Source organism: Dryobates pubescens, chromosome 4 (genome assembly GCF_014839835.1).
Source record: "Dryobates pubescens isolate bDryPub1 chromosome 4, bDryPub1.pri, whole genome shotgun sequence".
Lineage (NCBI taxonomy): Eukaryota > Metazoa > Chordata > Aves > Piciformes > Picidae > Dryobates > Dryobates pubescens.
This window is the reverse complement of record NC_071615.1, coordinates 1,464,018-1,479,754: the sequence shown is the minus strand read 5'-3', so window position 1 is coordinate 1,479,754 and position 15,737 is coordinate 1,464,018. Positions and strand designations below refer to the sequence as shown.

At 55.2% G+C, this 15,737-nt stretch overlaps 1 protein-coding gene across 1 annotated transcript in view; it reads right to left on the bottom strand.

The window, feature by feature from the left end:
• Positions 1-15,737, bottom strand: part of CACNA1H (calcium voltage-gated channel subunit alpha1 H) — a 131,748-nt gene that overhangs the window by 73,520 nt on the left and 42,491 nt on the right. Inside the window, exons 7-9 of the mRNA XM_054180227.1 lie at positions 15,057-15,149; positions 11,352-12,135; positions 6,481-6,893 (exon numbers count right to left, since the gene is read on the bottom strand). Coding sequence (XP_054036202.1) covers positions 6,481-6,893; positions 11,352-12,135; positions 15,057-15,149 — 1,290 coding nt within the window. The remainder of the gene's footprint in view (positions 1-6,480; positions 6,894-11,351; positions 12,136-15,056; positions 15,150-15,737) is intronic.

The following is a 15,737-nucleotide window of genomic DNA, read 5'->3' as shown; positions in this document are numbered from 1 at the left end:
ACCTTAAAACAGGCTCATGCAGAAAGCTGGAAGAGTGAACAAGTTTGGCCAGCTGAAAGTGAGAATCTCAGAGCAGAAAAGGATTTTACTGACTCACAACTCCAAAGGAAGTTAAGCAATTTGCTTTAGGCACTGCTGAGAGATTCTCCTCTGCTTTCTGAGTAGGTGCTGAGCTTCCCAGGCCCAACCCATTTTTCAAGCCCAAATTTGACAAACACTAGAAGGGAACTTCCCCAGAGCAGCCTGGGTGCTACCTGAAATCCCACAGAATCCCTTTTGTTCCAGCCCAGCAAAATGTGCTGCTCAAACCCAACGCTCCTCCTGCAATGAGGGACCACTGAGTGCCCATCAAGGTCAGCTCCAGCCTCCTCTGAAGACAGCTGCTCTGAAGGAAACATGCCACGGATGAGGGATCAGGAAAGCAATTAAAAGCTCTTTGAACAGCAATAGCTTGGAACAAATACTAATTTGTACTCCTCTTCTGAGAAGTGACTGTAAACCAGCCTTTCTAGTGCCATTTGGTGGAAATGGAGCCTTTTATGTGGAATCATTACAAGTACCAACAGCTACTTCTGCAGATTCCTCTGGGAAGCTGAGTGGGGGGCTCTCCTCACCACTCCGAGCAGGGGTCCTCAGGGATGAATTCAGAGCTCATCCCATGCCAGCACCTCTCTTGGGACAAAGAGCCCCTGGAGAACTGGGGGCTGGGAACCAAGACAGGCTGAAGACCACAGCAATTATTCAGAGCAGCCAGCAAAGCACAGACAGGAGCTGACACTGGCACAAGAAGGGATCAGCTTTCGGTGGCAGAGAGGCATTTGGAAACACAGCTCCTGGCACAGGACCTGCCTGTGCCAAGCATCCCTCTCCAGTGCCCTACAGGTGACACTTTGGGGGAGCTCTGCTCCTGCTCGGTTGCAGCAGTGCCGTGGCTCAGATCCTCTGGGGAACTGTCAGCCGCAACGAATGCAGAACAAAACCATCCAATGTGTTGCAATTGCCTGGGAGATTAATGCAAAGATTGCCTCCTCCTTTGGCCTTGGCTTTCCTCATCTGTGGGAGTGCTTCTCCGTGCTGGAGATAGACAAATAAATAAATGAAGCACCAGAGGAGCCAAACCCAAACAAAAAGCCACCTCAGGGACTCCAAACCAGCCAATTAACCTTTGAAACACAACTTGTGCTGCTGCTAACTAACAGCCTCCTGTAGCCTCCTAATGACCAGCCATGCAGACTGCGGTGGCTGGAGACAGAGCTGGCTGCTGACCCCACCGATGGGCTCTGCAGGAGGATCCAACTGCTGCTAATGGCTCCAGCCTCACAGAAACCACAGAATCACAGAGCTGCCTCCTTTGGGAAACACCTTGAAGATCACTGAGGCCAATCATTAGCCTGACAAATCCTTGACTGAACCACGTCCTTAAGCACTGCCTCTACACAGCTTCCAAACACCTCCATGGATGGGGACTCCACCTGGGCAACTTGCTTCCCATCACCCTGCTCCCCAGACTTCGTGTCACCAACCCACTGTGCTGCCAAGAAATCTTCAGTCTGGCTCTGAGGAGAGCAGGACTGCTGAAGGGCAGCTCTGTACAAAGCAGTTTGAGCACCTCCTCATCCTTCCCGTGAGCCAACCGGCTGCTCCAAGCAGTTGTGCTCTTAGCCTCTGGACAGGATCCTCGCCTACAAGGGTCTTGTGTGGGAGAGAGGCAGTGAAAGGGATGGTGCCAGCTGAGTTAGCCCAGAGCAGCCACAGCATCCATGTGAGCAGGCTGCTGTGAGCTCCAAATCCCCACGAATGCTCCTGCTGAAGGGGGGCTGGATAGGGGCAGGTCTGTCCACCCGCCTGCGGGCAGCACCCAGGGCTGTGGCTGCGCAGACACAGAGCAGCTTCCTGACTTCCCAGAGGGTGCTGCCGAAGTGCTGCTCCAGCACAGGTGCTCCTTTGCCCGGGAGACCCAAGTTTGGCTCCCAGCCTGCCCCCTTGCAAGCCTGGTTTCCAGACGCGGACAGTAATGCTCCGCTGCCTCAAGAGGGCTCCGTCAGACTTCTCTGCAGAACGCTGCCGTGTCCCGGGATGAAAGGCAAGGCAAGGAACTAGGCACTGGAGCTGCTCTCTCTGCCATGCCATATGGTGTTCAGTACTCTCCAGCCCTCCCACACACAGAGGACTGATGCCTGGGTAGCTCTTTGAAACAGAAATGGATGTGCTGTGCAAAGCCAATGATGACACTGGCACAGGCTGCCCAGGGAGCTGGTGGAAGCCTCTTCCCTGGAGGTTTCCAAGGCCAGGCTGGATGTGGCTCTGAGCAACCTGATCTACTGTGAGGTGTCCCTGCCCATGGCAGGGGGTTGGAACTGGCTGAGCCTTGAGGTCCCTTCCAGCCCTGACAATTCTCTGATTCTATGACTATGAGGCATGAGAGGCCAGGACAGAAAAGCCAGCAGCCATCAGGAATATTCTGGGGCCAGTGAATTTCCTTACAGACAGCAAGTTTTGGGGAGGGCTTCCCTGGGGCTGCTGCACTGACTGCAGCCCACCTTGATAAAACCAATCAATGGCTGAAAACAAGTGGCAAGAGCCAAGCCCAGGGAACCTACTTAAACAAAGGTCTCCATGGGAGGTGATGCTGAGCAGTGCTTCAGGGCCCAGGAGCCCACTGCCTGTGCTGTTGGCAGCAGGCACAGGGCACTGGAGGCCTCTCCAATGCCAGCCCTGAGGCAGTGGATACAAACTGGAACACAGGAGGTTCCCCTCCCCATGTGAGGAAAAGCTTTGCTGTGAGGGTGCTGGAGCCCTGGAGCAGGCTGCCCAGAGAGGCTGTGGAGTCTCCTGCCCTGGAGACTTTCCCAAGCCAGCTGGATGTGTTCCTGGGTGACCTGTCCTAGGTGATCCTGCTTTGGCAGAGGGCTGGACTGGATGATCTCCAGAGGTCACTTCCAACCCCCACCAGTCTGTGACTGTGTGACCTGTGCTCTCTGGCTAACAGCTGAGCAGCTCAGTGGAAGTAGAGGAGAGCTGCAGTCTCTGTATGCAGCTCCTAAACCCTTACAGCTTGGGGGACAGCCTCCAGGTTTGCCCTTTGGAGGATGAAGAAGGAAGATGATGGCAGCATCCATGCCTGGTTAAGAGGCTGGGGAAGGCTCAGATGGTCTCTGAGCAGAGGTGCAGAGTGACTGTGCAGCAGCCATCACTCAGTGACCAGGCAGCTGTGACCAAACTGTGTCACCTAGCAAGCATCACCACATACCCAAATGAACCATCCTCACCTGCCCTCCATCCCAGCACCGTGCTGTGGGTTTCTTACAGCTTCACTTGGACATCCCCTCCTCCTCCCCACACAAAGCCAGGCCCTCACCTTGTGTCTTGAAGTGAATTCTCACATGAGGGGGGCTGTGAGTTCTGAAGCCAGCCTGCTCTGCTCACAGGAGTCCCAGGCTCCCATGCCAAAACGTCTGAGAGGCTAAAGCCACGTTCTGTTGCTTTTGGAGAGAGCCTCAGCCTCTGCTGCTGCCCTGGAGGTCACTCTGCTGAGAGGAGAGAGCTTGGGCAAGGTGTTTGGAAGCTGAGCTCTGACAGCTCCACAACTCATTCCCCTGCTGTGTCCCAGAGACACTTCACAGTCAGGCACGTGGAGGAACTCTTACAGGTTTCACCTCAAAATTTCTCCCTTTTTATGGGGCTGGGCAGTGCCTGTGAGCAGAGCTGGCAGGACTCTGCTGCTCCATGGCCAAAAGCTTCACAAGCTTTATTGCCATTGGCTTTCAGATGGTTTAAAGCAAATCTTTTACGAGGCAAAAGCCAACATAAACCTGCTGGCTACAGGTTCCCTTTGCTAGCAGCAAGGATGTAATTATCACCATTTAGCTTTATATGGCTGGCTGTGGGCAGCCCCCAAGCAGCCCAAGTCACTGGGGTCAGCCCTGGGCCCCTCACTACAAGAAGGAAACTGAGGAGCTGGAGTGTGTCCAGAGGAGGATGGAGAAGCTGGGGAAGGCTCTGAAGAACAGGGCTGGTGAGGGTGGGTGAGGGAACCAGGGCTGTTTAGCCTGGAGAAGAGGAGGCTGAGGGGAGACCTTCTGGCTCTCTACAGCTCCTTGAAAGGAGGTTGGAGTGAGGTGGGGGTTGGTCTCTTCTCCCTAGTATCAGGAGATAGAATGAGAGGATGACAGACCCCAGGATGTTAGAGGTTGGAAGGGACCTCTGGACACCATCAAGTCCAACCCCCCTGCCAGGGCAGGACCATAGAATCCAGCACAGGTCACACAGGAACACATCCAGATGGGGCTGGAAAGTCTCCAGAGAAGGAAATAGCCTCAGGCTGTGCTGGGGGAGGCTTAGGTTGGATAGTAGGAAATACTTATTTGCTGCCAGAGTGGTGAGGCAGTGGCACAGGCTGCCCAGGGAGGTGGTGGAGTCCCCATCCCTGGAGGTGTTTAAAAGAGTGCTTGGCCATGGCACCTTGGGACATGTTTTAATGGCCACATCTGTGCTGGGCTGACAAGTGGGCTCGACATCAGAGATCCTTTCCAATGGAAACAGCTCTCTGATTCAGTCCCTGGGCTTCTCACCACAGCCTGCCTAAAGCTTTCCCCCAGCACCCATCAAGGCAACATCTGAAGGCTGACAAAGCCATAGCTGCCTGACAAAAGGGTATCCATGCAGGAAGGCAGCCTGTGTGAGGAATGATGCTCTGCTCAAAGGCTGCTGACAAGGTGTGCTGCCTTGTGCTGAAACTTGCTGTGGAACAGCTAAGCAGACAGCAAGCTGACAGTGACAGCTCTTTCTGTGCTGGCTTTGGAGCCTCCCTGCTCTAGGTGTGAGCTGATTTATTGTTCCTGTGTTTGAGCTGAGTGCTTGCTTCTGTGAAAGAAAATACATCTCAGAGTGCACAGGAGAGGGAGGTTTAGAACACAGAAGTGGAGAGAAAATACAGCAATGGTGCTCTGGTTTGCCACGGTCCCAAGCAGGACTCGATGCTGAGAAGTGCTAGAGGAGAAAATGCAGAGCCTGCTGTCCTGCCTCTGGATGCACTGTGCTGCTCCCTCTGCTTTTCCTCCTCACCCCTGAGGGGCAGACCCAGGCAGGAGGAGAGACCCAGGCAGGAGGAAGAGCTTTAGAAACAGCCTTGACCTGCTGCTGATCCTGCAGTGGGGATTTTTTAGGGGGGGGGGGGGGGGGGAGTGGGGCACTGGATGAAGCTTTGCCTGTCCACCTCCCAGCAGATGAGTGCAAGGATCACCTAACTCATTGCCTATTCTGCACCTGACACAGAAGCAGCACAAGAAATTCCAGAGGACATCTTGAGAACACACTTGATTGTAACCACCTTTTTCCCCTCTGTCCTTTCCCCGGGAAAGCAAAGCCCAGAGAGGCAGCACTGGCCTCCAGAGTGCCCAACTGGAGCTCCTCAGATGACTCTCAGCCCTCTCCCATCGCACAGCCCCTCAAGCTCCCACCAGCCAGCAGCAAGGACGAGCTGTCCTCAGCTGCCAGCACTGCTTTCTGCCATCACCATGTTCAGAGCGATGCTGGGAACAGCAGGAATTCTCTGCCCTCCCCCTAAACACTTAGAAGAAAGACCTACTGACACCCTGGGAGATCCATTTGAAGCTTTTGGAGCCTCCAGGGAGAAATTAACTTCTCTTTCTTTCTCACCCTTTCTCTTTCTCTCTCTCTCACCCTCTCCCTTTCTCTCCTTTTCTGTCTCCCTCTTTCTCTTTCTTCCTCTCCTTTTCTTTCTCCCTCTTTCTTTCTCCCCCTCTAAAATTGTATTGCTTGTAGCATCGTTTGATCGTTTCAGGCAGTTTTTGGTTGGTTGGTTGGTTTCCTTTTCTCAAGGGCCAGGATCAAAGAAGAAACTTCTGCCGAAATCCACGGGGCACCGCCCTGCAGCAGGGGGATCCTCACCGGAGGACAATTCACACTTCTCATGAGCAATTCACAGCCAGCAGCTGAGGCAGTTGGAGCTGTCACATCCCCCCCACACACACACACTTCAGCTCCCCACACCTCTGCGAGGCTGCTGGCCACCACCCAAGCTCTGCCCTCACAGAAGGATGCTCCCGCAGGATGTATAGGGCTGGACCGAGCTGGAGTTCCTTCTCCCCACAGCATCTTTCCGGCGCTGTGTGCTGCAGCAGCAGTTGATAGCACAGCAGAGTTTTGGCTGCTGCTGAAGGAGGATCCAGGCTGTGTCCTTGCAACATTTCCCTGCCCCAAGAGCGGGCTGAGGGGTGGGCAAGATCTTGGGAGGGGACATGGCTGAGCCAGCCTGGCCAAAGAGGGGAAGTGCTCTGGTGGCCTCCAGGCCAGGGCCAAACCACCACACAGGGTCAGGCGCTCAGCCTCGCCCGGCGGTGCCGACTCGCGTGCAGACCTCTGGCTCCTCCTCTGACGTGACCCCAACCAGAGTCACCCCCAGGCCATCCCCCCCGAGCCCACAGCCCCTTCGGGCTCTCCCTGGGGCCCCGCACTCACCTGCTCGTGGTACTCGATGCCCATGCTCAGCGTGTTGACGAGGATGGCGATCATGATGCCCCGGTTGAAGTATTTGCTCTCCACGATCCTCTTCAGCTTGCTGCCGAAGGCCTTCCACAGCTGGGCGACCTTGTTCCTCTCCCTGGCTTTCCTCTTCTTCCTCCTCCTCCTGCCCCGCTGCTGCTGCAGCTGGTCCCTGTGGTCGCCGTGCCGCAGGTCCTGCGTGAACTCGTAGACGCCGTTGCCGTCGGAGTCGCAGCTGTCGGAGTCACTGAAGGCCAGCTCGGGGTCCTCCAGGAGGCTGGCGCAGAAGGGGCAGTCCTGCAGCTCGCAGGTCAGGGTGCCAGGGGGTGGGCTGGGCAGCGGGCAGGCCACGCTCAGCCCCGACAGCCGGCTGGGCGTCCGCCGCAGCGCTGCAAGGGAGACGGAGACGCGGCGTGAGGCACCTCGCAGCCTCCACAACCGATCACCAGGGCTGGGAAAGGCCTCTGAGGTCACTGAGTCCAAACACTCCTTCAGCACACGAATTCCCCCAGCCTCACCCTCCCCTGGGGCAACTCGAGGCCATTTCCTCTTGTCCTGTCATTTCCCTGCAGGGAGAAGAGCCCAACCTGGCTCCAGCCTCCTCCTGGGGAGCTGTAGGGCACCAGAAGGCCTCCCCTCAGCCTCCTTTTTTCCCAGGCTGAACAACCTCAGGTCCTGCAGCGACTCCTCACAGGGCTGCTGCTCTGGATCCATCACCAGCCTCCTGTGCCCTCCTCTGGACCTGCTCCAGCCCCTCAATGTCTGAGCCCAAATCTGAACCCAGACCTGAGGTGTGGTCTCCCCAGTGCCCACTGCCATGGTTTAGTTGATCAGATGGTGCTGGGTGATAGGTTGGACTTGATGATCTCGAAGGTCTTTTCCAACCTGGTTAAATCTAGTCTAGCCTAGTCTATTCCATTCTACTCTAAGCAGCTGGGGCTGCAGGGCTGTGCAGGGCAGAGCAGCTTCTGCCCCATCCTCAGAGACATGCAATACTCTCATACAGCCTTCTGGCCATCCAGCTCAGCAAGCAGCTCTTGCTTTGCATCATTTGCCCCTCTCTTCTCACCTCTCTGAGCCCAAACACCCACTCCTTAGCTGCCTCTGTGGGCATGGGGCCAAGGGGCCTCTCACCACAGAGCATGGCACAGCCCTTCTGAGCCCAGTGCTGGGGCAAGGCTGACTGCCACGCCTCTGCCTTTCAATTAGTGTTGATTACATCTGACCAGGCTAACATCATTAGTGGTGATCTGAGCCCTATCAGGCTGTTATACCCAATTTAGATAGCACTTCCATTTAGTTCATAATGAGGAGGGAGAGGGTGGAATGGACCATAAAGGTGGCTACAGACCATGGATCACAGCTCAGAGAGTGACCCCGTCCCTCCAAGTCTCCTTTGTCCCTCCTTCAGCCTTTACTAAAGCTCAGGTGAACTCTTTGCTCCAGGCACGGAACTGAGTGTTCAGGATGTTTGAGGATCAAACCCATTCCCAGGTGCTTTGGGGTGTGAGGAGAAATGCTGAATGCCCTTACAGAGCCAGGGCTTGGAGATGAGATGGTCAAGTGCAGCCTTTCATAACAGCCTTGCAGAAGAGAATCATAGAATCACAGAACTGTCAGGGTTGGAAGGGACCTCAAGGCTCAGCCAGTTCCAAACCCCTGCCATGGGCAGGGACACCTCACAGTAGATCAGATTGCTCACAGCCACATCCAGCCTGGCCTTGGAAACCTCCAGACATGAGGCTTCCACCACCTCCCTGGGCAGCCTGTGCCAGGCTCTCACCACCCTCAGGGTGAAGAACTTTCCTTCTCCTGCTCATTACACCAAAGACACCAGAAGGACCAAAAATATCTGCCCCTTTCCTCAGCCTGCAAGCAGCACTGCACATGAGCATGGTGCCACTGATGAGGGCTGATCTGATGAGGAAGGAGTGCAGCTGAAGCTCAGCAGTGTGGACAGCAGAGGAATTGGGCTCCTCAGAAACCTTTTAATGCTACCAAAGTGTTAAAGATGATGTGAAAAGCCCTGGCGCCAGAGAGGTCTTCAAAATACCAGAGTCTCCTTGGCTGCCTGCTGAAATAACCTCCCAGCATTGCAGGGCACAAGAAGAGGGAGGAACAGGCTGTACTTTTATGCTGCTCAATTCCACAACAAAAGGAGGGGAGAGAATACTCTCCCACAATTGCATCTTTCCCAGAAGACACCAACCTTGCCTCCAGCTGGGGCCGTGAGTGCCCTGGCTGCTAATGCCTCCTTAATGCTCTCAGTCATCACTTGTGTCCTCTCCTTGCACAAGTCCTGCTGGGAGCAGACTGCTTCTTGACTCATAAGAGTGGAGAGAGAAGTGAAAAAGGTCTCTCTTTGCCTAAGGAAGCTGAGGAGGTTTGGGTGAGCTTGTGAGTCCAGCTCCCCTTCCCCATCAAGCACAGGGTAAGGACTTGCTCCCTGTTAAGTACTTAGCTCCTTTGCAAAGTTTAGGCTGGGCTGGAGGAACATCAGCTGGAAGCTGAGCCTGGCAGAGCTACACCCTCAGGAACCAGCTTATTTGGCACTTAAAGATCCTCTTGAGGCCTGGAGGGCACATCCATCATCCCTGCTGCGTGAAGATGGTTGCAGCGCAGAAATGAATCCAGCTCAGCCCTGGCGCTGCGGCAGGAGGGGCTGCAGCAGGGGTGGGAAGGAGGGCTTGGAAAGAACCAGAGCTGTGCAGGGCAAGAGCTGGGCACTGACACGTTGTGTGATGGGGTCTCCAGATGGACCTGGCTGACTTGCTTCCCCTCACAGCCCCTGTGCTCCTCAGGGTGCCAGATGAGCTGCTGCTCCCCAGCCAAGAGCTGTGGCAGCCACCCCTTCCCCTCGGTGTGACATCTCTGAGACAGACACATTCAGGGGAGATTTGTTTAAAGCATTCCAGCCCCCTCTGGGCTGAAACACCTCTGACAAAGAGGACCATCAATAGCAACTCAGTCTAACCTCCATCTTTCAAAGAACCACCACAGGCTGCATGACAACCTCCTAAAGCATTGCAGTGGCCCTGGGATGTCACAGCTGGGACCCAGACCTTGGGCTGTCTTCTGAAGAGGACTCCAGCAGCAGATCCTCTTGCAAGAAGGAAGAACCAAACCCCTGGCCTGAGCAGCACCTTCCACGCAAGAGCTCCTCTGCTCGTCCTTGCCCTCCCAGCCCCAGGATTCTGCAGAGCCTGGGTTTTTGTCTCAAGGTAAAGAGACATTCTCCTAACAGCCTTTGCCAGCTTGCCTCCTTACAGAGGAGCCAGCCATTCAGACAAAGCCCTTGCTTCACAGCAGAACGCTGCCACTAACCTTGCCCCCTCCTCCTGCCCTCCTGCTGAGCTCCCAAGGACGCAGAAATGTCCCCGGAAGGCAATTTCTATAAACAAGCCACTTCACCCTTTTGTGTGAGAGCACTTCAAACCAAAACAAAGCCAGCCCCAAAGACAAGGCACCCATCCTCCCCGGCAAGCAGCCCCTCCTGTGAGCCCCACCCCCAAGCCAGGCACATCCAGCACCGGGAGAAATATTTGTGTCCATGCACACGCAGGCGAACAGGATGGGAAAACACAGGCACTGAAAAAAACCCAACCAAACAAACCCCCAAACCAACAAAACCCAACCCAAGCCAAACAAACACCAACCCAAACCCAAACAAACAAAACCCAACCCAACCCAAGCCAAACAAACACCAACCCAAACCCAAACCAAACAAAACCCAAACCAAACTAAACCAAACCCAACCCAACCCAAAACAAACCCAAACCAAACAAAACCCAAACCAAACAAAACCCAAACCAAACAAAACCCAAACCAAACAAAACCCAAACCAAACAAAACCCAAACCCAACCCAACCCAAACCCAAACCAAAACCAAACCAGATGAGGAGTTTGACTTCCTGACTTTTTGCTGTGTGAGGGCTCTAAGATTTTCTGGTTTTCAGCCTTTAGCTCCAGCCACGAGGACTGGGGAAATATTTTGCAAGGCAGGAGCCCAAGTGTTGTGTGCAATCACTGCCCCAGCAGGGGGTGGCTGATAGACCAAGAGGGCCAAGGGCATCCTGGCCTGCATCAGGGACAGTGTGGCCAGCAGGAGCAGGGAGCTCATTCTGCCCTGGGCTCAGCACTGCTTAGGCCACACCTTGAGTCCTGTGTCCAGCTCTGGGCTCCTCAGGTTAGGAAAGAGGTTGAGATGCTGGAAGGTGTCCAGAGAAGGGCAACAAAGCTGGGGAGGGGTCTGGAGCACAGCCCTATGAGGAGAGGCTGAGGGAGCTGGGGTTGTTTAGCCTGGAGAAGAGGAGGCTCAGGGGAGACCTTCTTGCTCTCTCCAACTCCCTGAAGGGAGCTTGTAGCCAGGTAGGGGCTGGTCTCTTTTCCTAGGCAAGCAGCACCAGAACAAGAGGACACAGTCTCAAGCTGTGCCAGGAGAGGTTTAGGCTGGAGATGAGGAGAAAGTTCTTCCCAGCAAGAGAGATTGGCCACTGGGATGTGCTGCCCAGGGAGGTGGTGGATTCCCCATCCCTGGAGGTGGTCAAAAAAGGCTTGGATGTGGCACTTGGTGCCATAGTTTAGTTGTCAGGAGGTGTTAGGGGTTAGGTAATAGGTTGGACTTGATGATCTCTGAGGTCTTTTCCAGCCTGGTTGATTCTGTGATAGGCTGAGAGAGCTGGGGTTGTTCAGCCTGGAGAAGAGAAGCCTCCTGGGACACCTAATAGCAGCCTTCCAGTACTTGAGGGGAGCCTACAGGAAGGATGGAGGTCACCCCTCAGTCTCCTTTCCTCCAAGCTAAAGAGCCCTCAGCTCCCTCAGCCATCCATCAGCCTGTTTGCCCTTACCATGCTCTCCTACCAGCTGCTGCAGCTTGCCATAGGACTCCGCGCCCAGGCTTCCAGGGCTGTTAGCCACAGCCGCGGGCGAGCTGCCGTTCCTCTTGCCTTTGGGGCCCGGGGCAGAGCTGGCTCTGCCGGTGGGAGAGGGCAGGATGGTTGGGTAGTTCATGCTGCCGTGGTTGGCCGGCCCAGAGGTCAGTTTGAGGCCGGCGGGGGCGGCGGGAGGCCTGCAGCCGCCCTGCGGCCCCTCGACGTGGCAGTCGGCGTGGTAAACGCTGTGCACGGCCTCGGCGTCGGCGGCCGGAGCGGGGCCCCGCGGCTTGGCCGAGGGGGAGGGCAGCATCAGCTGCCCCCCGGGCTTGACCGCCTCGAGCTCCAGGTCGCAGATCTCCGGGTTGGAGCGCGGCGGCCCCCGCGGGCTGCCGTTGCTGATGTGGTAGTGGTGGTGGTGGTGGTGGTGGTGGTGGTGGATGAGGTGGTGGATGGAGGCGATCCTCTTCCTGCCCCGCTGGCCCTGCCCGCTGTTGGGGTTCACCTTTTTGCGGCGCCTGCTCTGCCAGTTGTTGTAGAGGCGCAGGGTCCTGCGCTTCACCTTGCGGGCGATGTGGCAGAGGTACTTGAGCAGCTCCTCGTAGCAGCTGCCCGGCTCGGAGAAGCTGGCGATGGTGCTGTCGTTGGAGAGGTAGCGCGCCCGCTGCTCCTGCATCAGCTGGTTCTCCCGCTGCTTCGTCTCCGAGAACTGCGTGGCGATCACCACCAGGCACAAGTTGATCATGAAGAAGGAACCCACCTGGAGCAACGCACAACACGGAAGAGTGAGGCAGGCTGGGAAAGGCCTCTGAGATCACCCAGCCCAGCTGATCACCCAGCACCACCTAACCAACTCAACCGTGGCACCGAGTGCCTCGGCCAGGCTCTTCCTAAACACCTCCAGCCATGGGGACTCCACCACCTCCCTGGGCAGCACATCCCAAGGGCCAATCTCTCTTGCTGGGAACAATTTCTTCCTCACACCCAGCCTGAACCTCCCCTGGCACAGCTTGAGACTGTGTCCTCTTGTTCTGGTGCTGGGTGCCTGGGAGAAGAGACCAACCCCCACCTGGCTACAACCTCTCCAGGGAGTTGTAGACTGCAACTGAGCCTCCTCTTCTGCAGGCTAAGCAACCCCAGCTCCCTCAGCCTCTCCTCATAGGGCTGTGCTCCAACCCCTTCAGCAGTCCAGAGGCTGAGGGGTGACCTCCATCCTTCCTGTGGGCTCCCCTCAGGTACTGGAAGGCTGCTATTAGGTGTCCCAGGAGGCTTCTCTTCTCCAGGCTGAACAACCCCAGCTGCCTCAGCCTACCACAGAATCAACCAGGGTGGAAAGGAGTTTGCAGGTTAGCAGGGGGTCATACAAAGGCAAGGTGTGGTAGCTTTAGGCTGTGCCTAGAAAATGTTCACACAGATCTTGAAGAGAAAGCAGGAGAATGTAAATAAGTCACCACTGGATGTAGAAAGGAAAATAATGAGAAGGCCTAAATGATGCCACTGGACAGAGAGCTAACATAAAAGCTAGGCTGAGAGTTGGGGCTGTTCAGTCTGGAGAAGAGAAGGCTCCAAGGAGACCTTATTGTGGCCTTCCAGTATCTTAAAGGGGGCTACAAGAAAGCTGGGGAGGGACTTCTGAGGGTGTCAGGGGGGGCATGAAACCAAACTAGCAATGGGTAGAGTCGGATTGGATGCTCTTCACCACCACACTTGTCTGTGCCTGAAGTGTGGTTCCTTAAGGCATCCTGAGACTGCCAAACATGCCCAGTCTCGGGGTCTGCTTGCCAAATGCCATGTCAGCATGTGCCTGAGCTGCTACATTTGCTCCCAAGCCCCTGCTGCATTAGTTTGGCAATGGCCAAGCCAGATGCTGACAATAGCCTTCACCACTTCCCTCCCCTCAGCACTGGTGACTCTTGCTGCTGGCACAGGGGGTATGGACCACGAGGCAGTGGCTCACCACCACAAAGCAGGTCACTGGCCTTGTGAGCTGCTTTCCAGCCAGACTGCAAGGAAAGGAGAGCTGAGTACTGAAACTGCCTCTTCTCTCCCTCTCTCTCTTCACACCATGGCACAGGGTCTCCTCCTCTTGAGGAGGACAGTCCAAGTCCCTGCATCTGTGACCTTGCATCTCTCTGATGGAGAAATGCCTCCCCAGGAGGTTCCGAGCTCCTGCCAGGGCCTGGCCTCCTCTCCGGTTGCTGTGTGTACATGGGGGACGCTGAGTTTTCAAAGTGAAGTCCCAAGGACAAGAAGGGGATCTAGGGCTACATCCTGCCTTCAGCTGGGGAAGCCACAAGCTGGGTTTTCACCACTTGGGTTCATAAATCAGCCAAAGGCAAACGTCAAAGCTTCCCCGGAGACCATCAGGCGCGGAGGGACTGACGTCAAGAAAGTGCCACTGGCTGCCTGGCCAAACCTCTGCGCTCCCCTCAGCGGGAATGTATGGATTTCATCTGCACCATTGTCTGCTGAACCCTCAGGGGACACTCTTGGGAGGTGGCTTGCAGTCCTCTTCTCCAGTTTGCAGCATCAGCCTGGGTACTGCTTAAGCAGCAGCAAGGATGCCATTCCCAGCTCAGCTCCAAGAGGCTTGGAGGCTAAGCAGCTGCTGGCTTGGCTGCAAAGATCCTTATGTAAAAGGAGGGCTCAGAGGAGTGGAGCATAACTCTCTGCTCTGCATGGCCCATTGCTGAGGGCTCAGAAATCCCTGCCTTCAGGATGCTGTTCTTTACTGGGAAGCTCTCACACTGCCCTGATCCACACCTTTCCCACTGGTGGTGGGAGCTGTGGTGGCCACAGGCTTCCCAGGGCCTTCAAGAACCACATTGATGAGGACAGGTCTATACAAATCTCTATACATCTATCTATCTGTCTGTCTATCTATCTATCTATCTCTCCCTCTATCTCTCTCCACCTCTACCTCTATCTATCTCTATGTATCTACATCTAGCTGTCTATAGATATACAAAGACTCCCCAGCCACAAAACCACTTTGAAGTGCCTCTGTCCCATGTGCTGCTTGACACATACCTGGTGCTTTCCCCTCTGCTCTCCTCCTGACTTAACTGCTGAGCTCTTCCCCAGAAGCAGAGCCCTGCAGAAGGCTGTGCCCACTGTGAAATAAGAGCCTTGCTACCATGGCATGGAGGCTTTCCCAGCCAGCCCCCAGTGGTTCCTTTGTTTGAAGGGAGGAGAGCACCATCAGCCTTCAGGAAGGTGCCTTGGTCTTGCTGCTGTTATTTGAAGGGCTCAGGTGAAGCTCAACAGTTTGAGGGCCCTCCATGAAAATAAAGGGGGGGTTCCCCTGGCACAGGGAGGAGGCCAAAGGGAGAAAAGCTACAGCCCCTCTGCTTTTTCTGCCGTTCTGATCATCAGTTGCTTGGCCAAGGCATGGCAGCTAGGACACATGAAGGTGACGAGACCAAGACTAGGAGAGCAAGAGGGAGGGGAAGACCATATGGCTTGACAAGCTGTGACTATGCATCACATGCCACACAGAAAGGGACTGGTGGAGCCAATAATCTGTCCCTGCAGCACTCATCACAACCTGCATGGTTATGCTTCGTGGCAGGAGGAAGGTCTCCCTCTCAGTCCTAGCTGGCTCTTCCCCATGGAGAGCCCAGGGAAACCACTCGAGCCCCCAAAGACAAGGAAGAGGAGCAGCTGGCAGGTCATACTTACTATGATAAGCAATATAAAGTATATAAAATTGTAAAAAGAGTGTGCATCCATCACATAATACATGATGTCAACCCATCCTTCCAGGGTTATGACCTACAGGAAGACAAAGAAAGACAGTGTAAGAGCCAAAGTCAACCACCGGCGGTGCTCAGCGTCAGTCTTCTGGGAGTGCCTGGTGCTCATCACTCCGCAGCACCTCTCAGGAGCCACCCAGACCCTGCTGCACTGCCCTTCCCAGTTGCCTTAGGATAGCAGCAGTGTGTGACCAAAGGACTTGCCTGAGGTCTCTGCAGGACTCTGGTGCAATTAGGATGACGAAGCATGACAACAAACCAAACCATCTGAAGTGCTGGCGCTGAGGCAGCGCAAAGAAATCCCAAGGCAGGATTATACACGAAGCAGAAACCTCTCTGTGCAGAGCTTTCACCTTAGGCTCCTGCCTTTGTAACACAGCCCCTACAGTTCTGAGGTCTGGAGTCAATTTTGGGTCCATAAAGCAAATTTGGGGGGTGTGTGTGATTCCTACTGGCTGCCCATGGCAGCTGCATCACTGCCCAGTGTCAGAGCAGGAAAGCCTCTGAGTGGAAGGGACTTACTTTAATTAACCATGGAATTGATTTCCTACACGTTTCCTCACTCTTCCTTCCACTAAAACAAGAGAAGCAGCTGAGGGTTTAATTA